The sequence below is a fragment of the Myotis yumanensis genome, unplaced genomic scaffold (assembly GCF_028538775.1).
Source record: "Myotis yumanensis isolate MYYU_CA2020_CCGP unplaced genomic scaffold, mMyoYum1.0.hap1 SCAF_5, whole genome shotgun sequence".
Classification (NCBI taxonomy): Eukaryota; Metazoa; Chordata; class Mammalia; order Chiroptera; family Vespertilionidae; genus Myotis; species Myotis yumanensis.
Window position 1 is genome coordinate 8,194,157 of NW_027223756.1, and position 14,885 is coordinate 8,209,041.

Below are 14,885 nucleotides of genomic sequence, written 5' to 3' on the forward strand. Positions count from 1 at the left end.
TGTTACTACCATCTTGTGGGTAGAGGCCAAAGATATTGCTAAACATCCCACAGTGCCCAGGACAGCCTTCCACACGAAGACTTATCCAGCCCCAAAAGTCAACTGTGATGTAAGAGAACAAGGAAAAAAAAACTCAAATATTTAAGGGCTTCTCATGTGCCATATGAACTACACATACACATGTGTCATTTAGTCTTCACACCCAACTCCACAAAGTGAGGCCCATTTCCCAGGTGAGAAAATGGAACCCCAAGTTAAGTGAGGACTTCACACAACCACTAACAGGCAAAGAAATCTGAACTTGGCTCTGAGTGATTCTCACTCGATCTTGTGCCCAGTCAACTTCGTACCCCGTGCCTAACAGAAGTTGACACCTAACAGAAGTTCAAGAGAGACTTGGTTGAATTAATCATGGATATAGCCCTAGCTGGTTGGGCTCAGTGGATAGAGCGTCAGCCTGCAGACTGAAGGGTCCCAGGTTCAATTCTGGTCAAGGGCACATGCCCAGGTTGTGGGCTCAATCCCCAGTTGGGGGTGTGCAGGAGGCAGCCAATCAATGATTCTCTCTCATCATTGATGTTTCCATCTCTCACTCCCTCTCACTCCCTCTTTGAAATCAATAAGAATATATTTTTTAAAAATAATAATGGATATAAATAAATGAACGCAAGAGTCAGTGGCCCTGCACTACATGCTCACTTCTTCCTATCACTCCTTGAGAAGAACACAGATCCTTCCCGGGTCCTGGTCAGGGTGACACGTTGCATGTGCCAAGAAGAGAAATCTCTCCCGGACAACTGCAGGAAAAAGAGGAGCTTACGCTGAGAATGCAGAGGGATTTTGGAAACGAAGCACAGTCCGGACTTGAGCTGGGAAAGCCACCAGGAACCAGATGCCCCTGCTCTCTGACCTCTCTGTAGCTTGGGGGCTTGCTCTGGTTAACCATCGTGCCTATGGTCCAGTACAGCAATCCCAGGTCCACTTTGGCTCGGAAAGTGCCCATGGCCTCTCAGCGTGGCTCTTAGGCAACCAGCTCAGTCTGTCATGCATCCCCAGAGGAGGGATTACACTGGTGGAGCCTAAACTGACCTTCAAATGATTGTGGCCCCAGCCAAACAATGGCCATTTCATGAAGCACTCTGACTGAGGACTGGCTAAATGAGCCTTGTCAAGCCTACGGACCATGAGCCACAAAATAAAATTATTCTTGTTTCAAGTCACGTATTTGGGGTGATTTGTAGCTGTTAAAGAGCAAAATTCAACCAAGTACATGTGAAGATCTACTAATTGGCTTTATTAAGTGATTCATGACTTGGACAGCATCCCATCTAACAACGCGAAGGGTGCTCCAAGGGGCTGTACACACTGGAAGGTCTTTTTAAGCACAAGTGTTGTTGGTGAAAGTGGAGTTCTTGAGGTGCCGCGAGGAAAATAATTTCCTGAGGCCCCCCACGGGAGGATGGGGTTTTGTGGGAAGATTTACTGACGATGTAAAATTAAGGGGGGGTCCCATCTCTGTCCGTCTCACCATGGAAGAAGTCCAATCTTGACCTCAGCAGAGCCACAATTAAGGCCACTGCCCAGAATTTCTGCTCCCTAGGAAAGTCCAGTCCAGTCCAGCTTGTGTTCCCAGCTGCAGGTCCCAGGTGGGTGTGGGGTCTGTGTGGGCATGGACCATGCAGCTGCTTAAGGCCAGATGACAATGGAGAACAGGCCAGCAAATGGCGAGTGCGGGTCACGGAGCGGGAGAGAGCAAGTGTAGAACAAGGGCAAGCAAGGAAACCTTGCCGGGAAATTTTAACCAGGAGCTTTTTCAAATGAACTCTATCATGGGTTTCTGATGGGGTCCAACCCTAGCCAATCCATGGCTTCCCAGGCTAGACTGACAGACAAGCTCCTCTCCGGTGTCACCCCGACTTCACTGCGCATGTGCCCATCTCCCCCTTTTGTTCGATCCCTTCCCCCAGTGATCTGCAGGAAATGGACTGGTGGGTCCCTGGGAGCATGAAGCCGTAGCTTGTGGTGAAGCAGCCCAGGTGCCCATGCTTAAATGTCCAGCCTCCCCTTTGCTCTCCTCCTGTTATTAATATTAATATTAATAAGCTAATTACGATGATAATAGAGGGTGTGGCAGGAAAGTCATTAGCAAAAATTTTTTTTAATAAATAAAAGAAAGCTATTTTTTTAGGCTAGGTCATCTTCTTTTGGGGAAGAGAATGTCAGGGGCTTTGACACACTAATTATCTCACCCATATAAATCAAGAAATTCCAGGCTAATTGGTTTAAAATCCCACTCCTTGCCCTAACTGGTTTTACTCAGTGGATAGAGCGTTGGCCTGTGGACTGAAGGGTCCTGGGTTCGATTCCAGTCAAGGGCACGTGCCAGGGTTGCTGGCTGGATCCCCAGTAGGGGGCGTGCAGGAGGCAGCCTATCAATGATTCGCTCTCATCATTGATGTTTCTATCTCTCCCTCTCCCTTCCTCTCTGAAATCAATAAAATTATATTTTATAAAAATAAAAAATAAAATCCCACTCCTGGAAGAGGCTGAAGCTACAATTAGGTTGGTTATTAAGTTTTGGTTGGGTGAGGTGGCTTAGCAAAAGTGACTCCATTCTGGCCTGTTCCTTTTTTTTAAACATTACACGGCAATAGATAACTGGAACTGGGTTTGGTAGTGGACGAGGGTTGCTGCTATAACAGAAACCGAAACATGTGGCAGCCTTGCAATTCTGCTCCCTATTCCAACGTCCAAATCACAATATCACAACCATCCATCCTGTGTTTGACCAGCAGACAGAAGGCGGGGAGGCCTCCACGAGCAAGTTAGTGGAAGTCTAAAGGAAAGTGAGGGAAATGCTACTAGAAGCTCGTGGAAAGGGGACCCTTGTGTGTGCTAGAAGGTTTGGTGACACTGTTGTCTCCTGTAATGTGAAAAGTAGGAAATATTCCATAATGAACGTGAGGATCTGGCCAGTCTGTAAAATGCAAAGGAGAGAATGCAACCAAAAAAGGAAATCTTGCGGGTTTGGGACAAATTTGAGAGAGTATATAAAACAGCCAGAGTTTTCTACTTCTCACTCCCAGCCTCTCCAGAGGGAAACTATTTTCACTCTGCTCTAACCTGGTCAAAGCCCTGATAAACACACTCTCATGAGTGTTCCAGGCCCAGGAGAGGCCGGCTGTAATTCGAGCTGCCCCTGGTGAAACATGGCATTAGGAAATACATGATGGCTCCTGCCACAGTCTTTTCGCAGCAAGCGTTCAGGAATCTGGAGAAGGGCTGTGCATAAATGAAGAGAAACTAGACAAGAAATATAAATTTGGAAGGCATTTGGGGGAACCAGGCGGAGGCTTCACCCTCTAGCGGGGTGACTCCCTGAATCTCTGGACTCACGGATTTTTATTAACACATTTTGCCCTTTAGCAAAGCAGATATACATATCAAACGTAAGGTTTGGTAAACAATAAAGGATTATCAGGTTAGGGCAGCGGTTCTCAACCTGTGGGTCGCGACCCCTTTGGGGGTCGAACGACCCTTTCACAGGGGTCGCCTAAGACCATTGGAAAAACACATATATAATTACATATTGTTTTTGTGATTAATCACTATGCTTTAATTATGTTCAATTTGTAACAATGAAATTGGGGTCACCACAACATGAGGAACTGTATTAAAGGGTCGCGGCATTAGGAAGGTTGAGAACCACTGGGTTACTGCCCAGTGGTAGGGAACTGCCCTCAGCTGTACTAATATGCAGATCTTCAGCCCTGCTGAAGATGTCCATCAGCCTTCTGACCAACTTCTCGCATTCATTATGCTAATACTGTTGCTAGCCTCCAGCAGGCTCCCAGGTCATGCTCTCTTAAATATTACCCCATAAAGCACCAACTAAACTGCCTTTGTTGTCAATAATTATTGGTTGCTGTAAGCTTCTAGAAAGATGATCATTTCCAGGTTGCTTCTGAAGGACTTAGGTCCAAATGCATCCAATTTAATTACTTGTGAGCTACCATTCTGGGCCAGACCCAACACCAATCAGAGTAAGTCACAATCCTAGATTTCAAAAAACTTCTCTGGTATTGAAGGGGACCGGCAAGTAAACAGACCACAACATTAGTGTGAGATGAGTGGCAAAGAAGCATGTACAAGGACCAGAAATAACATAGAGGGAAGGAAGTCTTTCTGGAGAAGAGAATTTCTGGGTTGGGTTTTAAGGTATGACTAGGAGTTCAATGGGAACTCAACAAGGGAGCCTTACTCGTGTAAAGGGGGTGAAGTCATCAGGCATAGCCAGCTCTCAGCTTGCTATAAGCAGTTTTTGTCTTACTGGAGCATATAATGAAGGGTATGTAGATGCAAGAGATGCAGCTAAATAAGTTCACAGTGGCCACTCATGATGACTCTTATATCCTAAACGAAAAGCTGGAATTTATTCCTGAAGACAATGTGGGGGAGAGGCATGGATCTAAGCCCTAGAAATAATAGTTTGATTGTCTTTTAAGAAAACTCACTCTGGCATCGATAGGGAGGGTGGTTGGGGAAAAGCCAGCTAAGAGGCAAAACGGGCCTTTACGAATATAAATGTGAGATTCAGAGGCTAGTGCTCAGGTGAGAGCAATGAGGTTGGACAGGAAGGACCAGACATGAGGTAACAGCAAAAGGCTTTGGTGGCCTGGATGTGGGCTGTGAGGGTGTGAGAGGAGCCCAGGATGACTCCCAACTTTTCTTTGGGTGAGTGGGTGGATGCTGGTACCGCCAGCTGAGCAGGGCCTTTAGGCAAGAGAAGAGGGATGAGAGGAGGAGGAGGAGGAGGAGGACGGGAGGGATGGGCTTGTTGAGGTTAAAGTGCCAGGAGGTGGAGGTCAGCAGGTGGAACACAGCTCTGGAGAGACGCTCTCTTCCTGGCCACATAAGGAAATGTCTGGGAGGACCCATTCCTGGGCAGGGCGGAAGTATGCAACAACCAAGCTGAGGGCCTCTCAGATGCAAACTGTCAACTGTCCACACAAGCTGGCTCGTATGACAAAGCATGGATTGCATCACCAATCTGAGGACAGCATGGCCCTGGAGAGCAACAAGGCCAAGGCAGAGCCCTGATGTCCCACTGGTGTACTCCCCGTGCTTCTCCTGCCTGGGACGTGGCTCTACCATTGACCCCAAAGCTCAAGCCAAACCCTAAAACCTCTTCTTCCTGCCTCCCTTTCCCTCCCTACATCCATCTCATCTAATTCATCCTTGACCACCTCTATCTCAAATGGCTTTGTCACTCCTGATCCCCCTCTCCTGCTTCATCATCTTCACAGCATTTACACTAAATACATGCCATCTCTTTGTACTGTCTAAAGCAGCAGTTCTCAACCTGTGGGTCGCGACCCCTTTGGGGGTTGAACGACCCTTTCACAGGGGTCGCCTAAGACCATCGGAAAACACATATATAATTACATATTGTTTTTGTGATTAATCACTATGCTTTAATTATGTTTAATTTTTAACAATGAAAATACATCCTGCCTATCAGATATTTACATGACAATTCATAAGAGTAGCAAAATTACAGTTATGAAGTAGCAACGAAAATAATTTTATGGTTGGGGGTCGCCACAACATGAGGAACTGTATTAAAGGGTCGCGGCATTAGGAAGGTTGAGAACCACTGATCTAAAGTAACATAGTATACATCTGTCCACTTGTCTGTCTCTGTCCCATCTGGGATGTTAGTCCTAGGAGGGCGGGGGCTTTGTCCTATTCTTCTCTGACTCCCTAATCCTAGAAAAATGCCTGGCACACTGTAGGAGCTCATTTGTTAAATGAAATTTTTTAAATATGTTTTGTTTTGGGTTTTTTGTGTTTGTTTTTTTTTTTACTTTTTAGAGAGAGAGGAAGGGAGAGTGAGAGGGAGAGAGAAAAACATCCATGTGAAAGAGAAACATCGATCAGCTGCCTCTTGCACGCCCCCTCCTGGGGATGGAGCCCACAACCTCGATATGTGGAAATGGAAACAGGGACCTTTTGGTGCATGGGATGACACTCAACCAACTGAGCCACATGGGCCAGGGCAGTTCAATGAAGTTCTTGACTCAAGCACTTCTCTACTGTCACTACCCTGGTTCAAGCCCCCACACAGCTCCCAGAGCCCCTCGGACTTGGCAACTGATTGCCTGTGCTGGGAAGGTGAGGGAGGAGCCTGAGGCGACTAGTCTTTCCTTTTCCAAGTCAGGGCACCTCGCCAATCCGCCCATGCTCCACAGAGCTGCCAGAGCAGCCCTCTAAAATCACAGATCATGTCACTCCTCTACTTAAAATCTTCCAGTGGCCCTCAAGGCCCAACATGTCCGCCTCTCGAACCTCACCTCCAGTCACTTCACTCCTTGCTCTCTCTTTCCCATACGTACTTGGCTTTTGCTCCTCAAACCAAACCTACCTCCAGTACTAGTCACACCTCTGCCTTCCCCAGCAACCTGCATGGATCTCAGCTCCTACACCACCTCCTCCGAGAAGCCTTCTCTGACCATCCAAACTAAAACAGAGCCTCCTCCTCTCCCGCAACTCCCAGCGCCCTCTAGCATATCACCCTGATTATTTCCTTCACATCATCATTCATCACTCCTCTTGTTCACCGATTTGGTAACTTGATTTCTGTTTCTCTCTTTTTCACCTCTCTTCCCCCCAGCATGCCTAGAACATAGTTAAAGCTCAATTGATATTTCTTGGATGAAACTGCACTCCCACTATCATGATGGTGGTAGTGGTGATGATGATGATACAACAATGATTCCAATGATACTCATACTAATGATACTTTCCCACAGTGGGATGCTTGTTTGAGTGTGTGGATCCAAGGACTGATTATAGCATGTTCTTGACCATCTAGAGACAGAATCCATTTTTACAAGCTTTGTCTGAGCTTTGAAGCTGTGTGTGTGTGTGTGTGTGTGTGTGTGTTTAATTCGTGCCAGGAGACCTCATAGTCATTGTTATGCCCAAATTTCAAGATCCCCAATAGACCACCAGGGAGCCAGCCAAGTCCGATGCAAAAGCAAAGAGTCTTTATTCAAGCCCGGGCTTGGCTCCCCTACCCTCCTTACTGACGCAGCAGCAAGTGGTAGAGAGAGAGACCCAGCCCTGTGGGGAGAGGGGTTTTATAGGGGGTTGGAGTAAGGGGAGGAGAAAGGACTGTGGGCCCTGCTGATTGGCCAGGCGCAAGTCATGTCTTGTTACACGGGATATGGTCATATCTATGGTGCGCACTTCCCTTGATTGTCATTAGTTAGTTAAAGAAGTCCTGGGTGTGGCTAGCAGAGGCTTGGGCTTCCGGGAAGAAGCCTTGCCGAGCACATGGCTGCCCAAAAATGGAGGATCCAGGGTAAGATGGAGGGCATAGCCCTTACCCTGGGGCAAGATGGAGGGCCTAGTCCTCGCCCTTTCAGTCATCATTAGATCCGATGTACCACCTTTCTCCATGGATACCTCCTCAGTAAAAGCAAAATGAGACTGTGTCAGGAATCCTCTATTGCAGGAAGCCACCCACTGTCAATACTATTTGAGAGTGCACCAAGGAACGCGGAAGGCCAATGGACCTTGAGCGTTAGCAGGGCTAACACCAAGCACCATTGTTCATATTGAAATAGCGGTGGCTCGAAGCAGCTTCCTCATCTAATAGCCTCAAAGTAAATGTTTATTTACTGCACCTCACTGATCTTTACTGATCTTTATTGACCTTAGAGATGGTCTGTCTGCTACCTGTTTGCCGTGCTTTACTGAGGACAAGATGTGTATCTAAAACTGAATAAAAAGTGGATAAGGCCAGGTTTCAGTGTGCCTCTCCAAGAGAGAGGTCTCCACCTGGTCCCCCATGCCTTCTAAATTCATAATTTCTTATATAGTATTTTCATTTGTGTGTTGGCCCCTCCTTCAGATCCTGAACCCTAGCCGTGCAGGTCGTGGCACTCTATCACTTTGCAAGATGGGATGGATTTACCGTGTCTGGTAGACAATAAATATTGAGACAAGATGCTCTTCCCAGCTCCCACACTCACTCTGCCAGGAAGGGTCTGAGAACATACTAGAGAAGAGAGAAAATGTAGTCAACCAGACAGTGCTGGAGGGAGGGACTGGGGCTGACAGCCGACAGGGGCTGTGGAAGAAAGATTCTGGCCAGAAACTAAAGCAGGGTGACCTGTCCGTTTTAATAACACTGGGGAAAACTTAAAGGAAAACATAATTGGCCACATCTCATATTGCTCCTGGAAAAGAGAACCTCAAAAAGCAAAGATGGAAGAAATCTGAGGCAATCATTTCATTGTACAGATGGGTAATTTGAAGCGCAGAGAGGAGAAAGGAACTTTCCCAAGGTCACACAGAAATTCCATGGCTGATCTAAGATTAGAATTCTCACTATGTGAAATTCACTGTTTTTCTGGCATATAACATCACAGGTGTAAACCTAACTTTTAAGCTACGTTTGGCTAAGTCATTCATGTGTGCGCTTATCTTTGTGGCCACAGAAACTAACAAGACTGTATTTCCAAAACTCACCCAAATTCCGATAGCTTCTTATTTCTAGCTCTCCTTCCCCGTAGACAGACCATAGCCAGCCTATCATAAGGTACAGTATCACTTCCCATTTGATAGCTAATGCTATCAAAAAGAGGCAGGAATTGCCCAGCCGGCATGGCTCAGTGGTTGAGCATCAACCTATGAACCAGGAGATCACAGTTCAATTCCTGGTCAGGGGCACATGCCTGGGTTGCGGGCTTGGTCCCAAGTTGGGGGGCATGCAGGAGGTAACCAATCACTGATTCTTATCATTGATGTTTCTACCTCTCTCTCCCTCTCCCTTCCTCTCTGAAATCAAGCAATCGAGATAGATAGATAGATAGATAGATAGATAGATAGATAGATAGATATACACACACACACTACACAGGTATATATGTATTTTTCAAAGAGACAGGAAAACAACCAAAAGATACATGTTGATAGAGAACAGGGTGTGCACACAAGACTTACAGAATGAGTGGACAGATCATGTAGAATAGTGAACACTCTTTGAAGCCATGTCAAATCAGAAATCATGACTCTCACCCAATAAAATTGTGGGAAAACAGGATCATTTGAGAACATGTAGGGCTCTGTGTGGGAAGAAGTGACAAGAGGGTAAACAAGGTTAAGTCTACCACTCAGAGCTCTACGTTACCACGTCACATTATCTGGGAGGTCTGAATGATGTTTCTATTAAAAAAATCTAAATTAAAAAAAAAAACCCACATATTTCCAAACAACACATGTGGAACCTGGGATCAAACAACAAAAGGTAAGGAAGCACAAAGCACCAATCAAACCTAGGGTCTCATCCTAAATCCTTACCTGAGCAGGATAAATGCTTAAGTTTTCTTTCTTGTCTTAAGGTTAACAACAACAATGCAATAATAAACCTGGATGGCACTTACTTATCCATACCATGGTGACAATATGCCAGGCAATGCATTAAGCACTTTGTATGCCTTTTTTCATCTAACCCCCATCTCAGTGGCATGAAATGTGATTGGCACTGTGGACAACAGGGGCCACATGCTAACCTGACCAGCTCAGGGAAGACCTGCATAGAGGTCTTGCAAACTCAGAGACAAACTCAGAGACCTAAAGTAACCACAAAGGATGGTCTGAAATTAAACTTTAACTAAAAGCAGTTATGGTGGGTAGTTACATCCTAAGGCTGGTATCTTCACTGACAAGGTCAACTTTTACCCTATCTGAGCCTAACTGTCTTTTTGCATCTATAATAACATACCCTTTGAAATGTCCCTTTTTCTGGACCCCTTGGGGCACAACCTAATGTGCTGGGCACCAGGACAGATACCACAAATTCCTTCATTATCATGTTAACTGTTCCTGCACCCACCTAAGTATGTGTCAATCATTTTACTTTTTACCCAGTCCCAGGGGTTTCCCTGCTTTGCTTTCTCCTGACTCTCTAGTCTATCACCAATGGATTTCATATAACCCACCTATATCACCTCCTTTGATTGCAATGTATAAATACAGATGTAACCCACCATTCTCCAGAGCATTAGCTCAATTCGTTGAGGTTCTGCTTCCCGGCATATGTCGGCAGTTTGGCTCAAATAAACTCACAAAAATTATTCACAGGTTCCAATGGTTTTTTACGTTAACAGCACCATTATTTCCAATGACAGCCAGAGAGATGAAATCATTTGCCTAAATTTATTACCAAGCTGTAGGACCAAAATGTGAACTCAAGTTTGAGTTCTTAATAATTATATTTCAAAGGGTGGTGGTGAGGACTAAATGTAAAGTTTAAGAAGGAAAGTACCTTGCCACGTGCCAGCGCTGAGAACGTGCCGCCTATGTGGTAATGTGTGTCCCCTCCCGGCCTTATTCATAACCCTTGGCTTATCCTGTTCAAGGAAGGGGCACGAAGGCTCAGACCTCCACTGCCAAGTCTCAAACCACTGGTTATGAAATTCCTGGTCAGCCAACTGGGGTCAGATGTGGAGGGAAAGCCAGGAGATCCCAATGCTGTTCCTTCCCCTTCCAGCTGGAGGACTCAGAGTCTAGGAGGCAGAGGGAAAGGGGTGTCCTGACTCTCCTATGAGAACTCAAGCATCTAATTTTCTTCTCTGGGAATCGATTTCCCCTTTGGAAGCAAGGAGCTGGGCTGCAGGGTCCCTGAGGGGACCCTGGAATGGTGACCAAGAGCATGCGCTCCCCACGTGATTTAACTTCTCACATCCTGCCCATCTTCAAAATGCGTGATAGACACCATCACGAAGAATAACTGTCCATAGTACACAAAGTTGTTAAAGTAAACCAAAAGCGCTTAGCAGAGTGCCTTGGACACGGCAGGCATCCAACAAATGTCACCTATTACTACTATTGCCGGAATTATTAACAACATCATTACTCCAGCGCCAGTATTTGAGGTGTCTCTATTAAGCCGCAGGGGTTCCCTTGTAAATGTGTTTCACAGTCTGTCTTAAGAGTGGCTCTAGAGCCCTGGATTCTGCGCCTTCCATGGCACAAGGACCAGCTTTTCTGCCTCCAGGGAAAGTCGGCAACTTCTAGAACAGCCATGACAGTACCTGCAGAGTTTCCTTCCCCTTCTGCTCTTTCCACCGCGGGCAGAGGCCCAAGACCTGGACTTCCGCGGCCCGCCCACACCAGTCACCATTGGTCGCCTCGTCACTGGCGTGATTAAGGCCCCGCCCCCTTCTCTCTGGGACCACTCTAAGGCGATCTCCAGAATGGGAGGGGCCTCGAAGGGGCGGCCGCAATGCATCCTGGGCTTTGTAGTCCATCTACACCTCTGCAGCCAAAGAGCAGGGCCTCGCGACCCAGAGAACTACAATCCCCAGCAGCCGGGCCGCCAGCTGGGGGAAGGGGGGCTCGCGTCACGTGGGCGCTCAGCCTGGGCGGGCTATTTCTCAGTGCAGCGGTGGCAGCTGGGGGACCGGGGCCTTTTGTTTGGAGCAGCTGCAGGGGGTGGGCCCCCGGAGCGGCGAGACCGGCGGCCTTCCCCAGCTCGCTCGGTCCTGGCCGCCCCTCTCAGGGGTTGGGGGGCCACCCCCTGGGCCGGCCTCGCCTCAAACGCCTCCGTCCCGCCCTCGGCCCGCCCGCCGGCCCCGCCCGGCCAGCTAAAGGGGAAGAACTGGCTGGGCCTCCTCGCAGGGCCTAGCCACCTCCGGAGTCGCTGCCACCACCACCACCACACTCCGTGCACCGAACCCCAGGCTGCCCCTCGCCCCTCAGGCCGTCGCCATGAAGATCAAGGATGCCAAGAAACCCTGTAAGCGGTGCTTGGGCTCCCTGGGTTGGGAGAGCGCCTTGGGCCCGGTCTGGAAGCCCCTTGGCAGAGCGGCCCGGTTCCCAGCCCGTCGCCCACGGCCGGTGCCCTGCACGGGTTGGGGCAGAGGGACCATTAGGGCTCAGGGTTGGAGGTCCCCCGCCTCACCCCCCGATACTTGCGTGCAAACGCCTGCCTCCCCCCTTGCCCTTTTCTCCCACTTCCTCCCCGAGGCCTGGGCGGTGCAAGAGGGAGTGTTTAACCGGAGCCTCCGGTGCCCGCTCCCAGCTTGCTCTGCCGTCGTGTTGAAAATGGGTGGTCCTGGCTGTCAAAATTGCGCCGGAGCAGTTGCTGGTTTCTGGGCTTTTTCTGCTTGTGTCCTTGAAATCCCGGTGGGCTCCAGGGAGTTGTCACCGTTGTTATAATTAGAGCTTTTAAAGGCCTGTGCCTGTAACCCGCCGGTGACTTACTCTTGTTGAGCATAAAAACTAGTTTATGTTTGTTTAAAAAAACAAAAAGATAATACACATCGCAGGTATGTCGGCCCCTCCAAGCCAACCACTGTTACTGGTTAACTGCTCTTAACCACTCTGAAGTATTTTGGTGAACACTCAGTTTTACAACTGTATGTGCAAGACATTCTTTGGACGAGCAGATGAACTTTTATTTGCTTTCTTTTAATTTTAGCGTTTTAAAAACCTCTGACTTCTTCCATAAATGGCTTATTTAATCACTCAGCTATTGGGATTGTCATTCTTTAAGGGCATTCTTCCAGAGCCACTCGGAATGTGGAGAACTGTGGAATTGTGTTTATATTCTCCAGGTTTGGGAGTATCTCAAGTGAACCAACAGATCTCAGAAAACTGATAAAAGGGAACACTGAGCTTTTCCCGCCCATCAGGTTTTTGTTTTTGTTTTGTTAATCCTCACTTGAGGATATTTTTTTCCCCATTGATTTTTAGAGAAAGTGGAAGGGTGTGGGGAAGAGAGAATCATCGATGTGAGAGAGATGGGGATTTGTTGGCTCCTGCACAGGCACTGACCCAGGCTGGGATAGAGCCTGCATCCAAGGTACACGCCCTTGACGGGAATCGAACCCGGGACCCTTCAGTCCATTGAGCCAAACCAACTAGGGCTATCATCAGGTTTCTTGTGAACCTCAAAGGAGAGGCAACATAACAGAGCACGCTGAAAACTGCTGATTGTTATTTAAATGTAAAATAATTTGATCTTAATTTTACAGATGAGGAAATTGAACTTATTGAGCCCCAGAGTAACTCTTGCGATTGCAGCGCCAACCAAGGAGGGTCAGGGCCTTAGATCTAGGTCCGCTGACTCATAGCCTCGTATTCTTTCTTCTGCGCCCATAGGGCATAGTCTAAATACTTAGAAACACAAACCTGGGAGTTACATTTGCTAATTTTTAAAAAACGCTAATGATGATTTCTTGTGCTGAAGAGTTCTTTAAAACAGTGATATGAAGGCTTAAATGACAGAAGTAATATAGAAACTCTTCTAATTTACATTTGCTGAATGCAACTAATCTTGAATACATGCAGTATGTAAAACACTTGGACAAGCCTTCCCTCAACACATACCTTTTCTGTTCTTGTCTTAGAATTTCCATTTAGTGGAATGAGTTTACCTCTGACAGGCTCAGATTCTAACTCTTAATCCTACCAGACCTGAGGCCCTGAACCTAACTGTCCCCTATACCTGGGCTCCTGAGCATTAAAGAGAAAAAACCAACATGATATAGAAAAATGTTAGTTACATGCAAACAAGTGGTTAGAATAAGATGGAACTTGGAGACATTGTAGAAAATAGGTCTACCTTTCATCTAGCGCCAATATTCCACCTTTGTGTGGAAATTACCGAAAAATCGGTACAGCGGTCTGGTAGGGTTAAGGTATTATTTTCTTCTTGCCATGATGGTGATTTGGTTACTTAGATTTGGGAAAACTTACACTCAAGTATGAATACCACTTCAGTCAAAAGTGTTTTCAGCAAAGGTGATAATTAAAAGTTTATAAAATAAGCTTTAGGTTGAGAAATAAAAACACCTATTGATTAAAGGTAAGTTGGCTATTACTACATTGTGGGACCATTAATGTTAAAATAGGGTCATGCTGAAAAACTAGCCAGTTAATTTGATTTAGAAGTCTAAAGTAACATTTTCAGTTTCTTAATATAAAAGGTGGCTTTAAAATAAATAAATAAATGGTGACCTAATTCTTTTTTTTTTTTTTTTAATTCTCACCTGAGGATATTTTTCCTTTTTTTTTTTTTTTTTTTTTTTTAGAGAGAGAGGAAAAGACAAAGAAATGTCGATGTGAAAGAAACACATTGATTGGTTGCCTCCAGCTCGAATCCCGACCAGAGCCTGGGCCAGGGAGGAGCCTGCAAACCGGTTAGGGCTTCAGGGATATATATTTCCAGGACAGTTCATATTTTCTTTCTCACACACAGAAAAACCCAAGATGTTCTTTATTTTACCATAAAGAATTGAGTAGGGCCCTAGCCAGTTTGGTTTGACTCATTGGATAGAGCATCAGCCTGCGGCCTGATGGGTCCCAGGTTTGATTCCGGTCAAGGCCACAAGCCCAGGTTGTGGGCTTGGTCCTTAGTAGAGGGCGTGCAGGAGGCAGCCGATCAGTGATTCTCTCTCATCATTGATGTCTGTTTCTCTCTATCTCTCTCTATCTCCCTGCCTCTCTAAAATTAATAAAATTTAAAAAAAAAGAAATATATATACATGGGAAGTGTTACTTCTAATTTTTTTAATCACTCGGGTTAGATATTAGATATGTATTTGTTTTGTTTTTGAGTACTTGTATAGGGTTTTTAACACGTTAAGCACCAAGCCTGTTTTGTCTTCCTTTCCGTTTCAGTCACTGGTGACTGACATGGAGCTTAATGTGTTAAATTATAAATTTAGTGAGCACGTAGTATGTGTAAGGCACTATATGCATTGATCATTTAGCTCCTACAGCACACCACTAACTAGAAGCTATATCTCAGACTGGTTAAGTAAGTAACTTTGGCTTCACACACTTTCTTACATTATCCACCTAAGGTT

General features: G+C 46.3%; 1 protein-coding gene across 1 annotated transcript in view; it reads left to right on the forward strand.

Annotated features, from left to right (window-relative positions):
• The first annotated feature begins 11,488 nt into the window (after positions 1 to 11,488).
• PANK3 (pantothenate kinase 3) overlaps positions 11,489 to 14,885 on the forward strand; it is a 30,026-nt gene continuing 26,629 nt past the window's right edge. Inside the window, exon 1 of the mRNA XM_070414446.1 lies at positions 11,489 to 11,809. Coding sequence (XP_070270547.1) covers positions 11,782 to 11,809 — 28 coding nt within the window. The 5' untranslated portion in view covers positions 11,489 to 11,781. The remainder of the gene's footprint in view (positions 11,810 to 14,885) is intronic.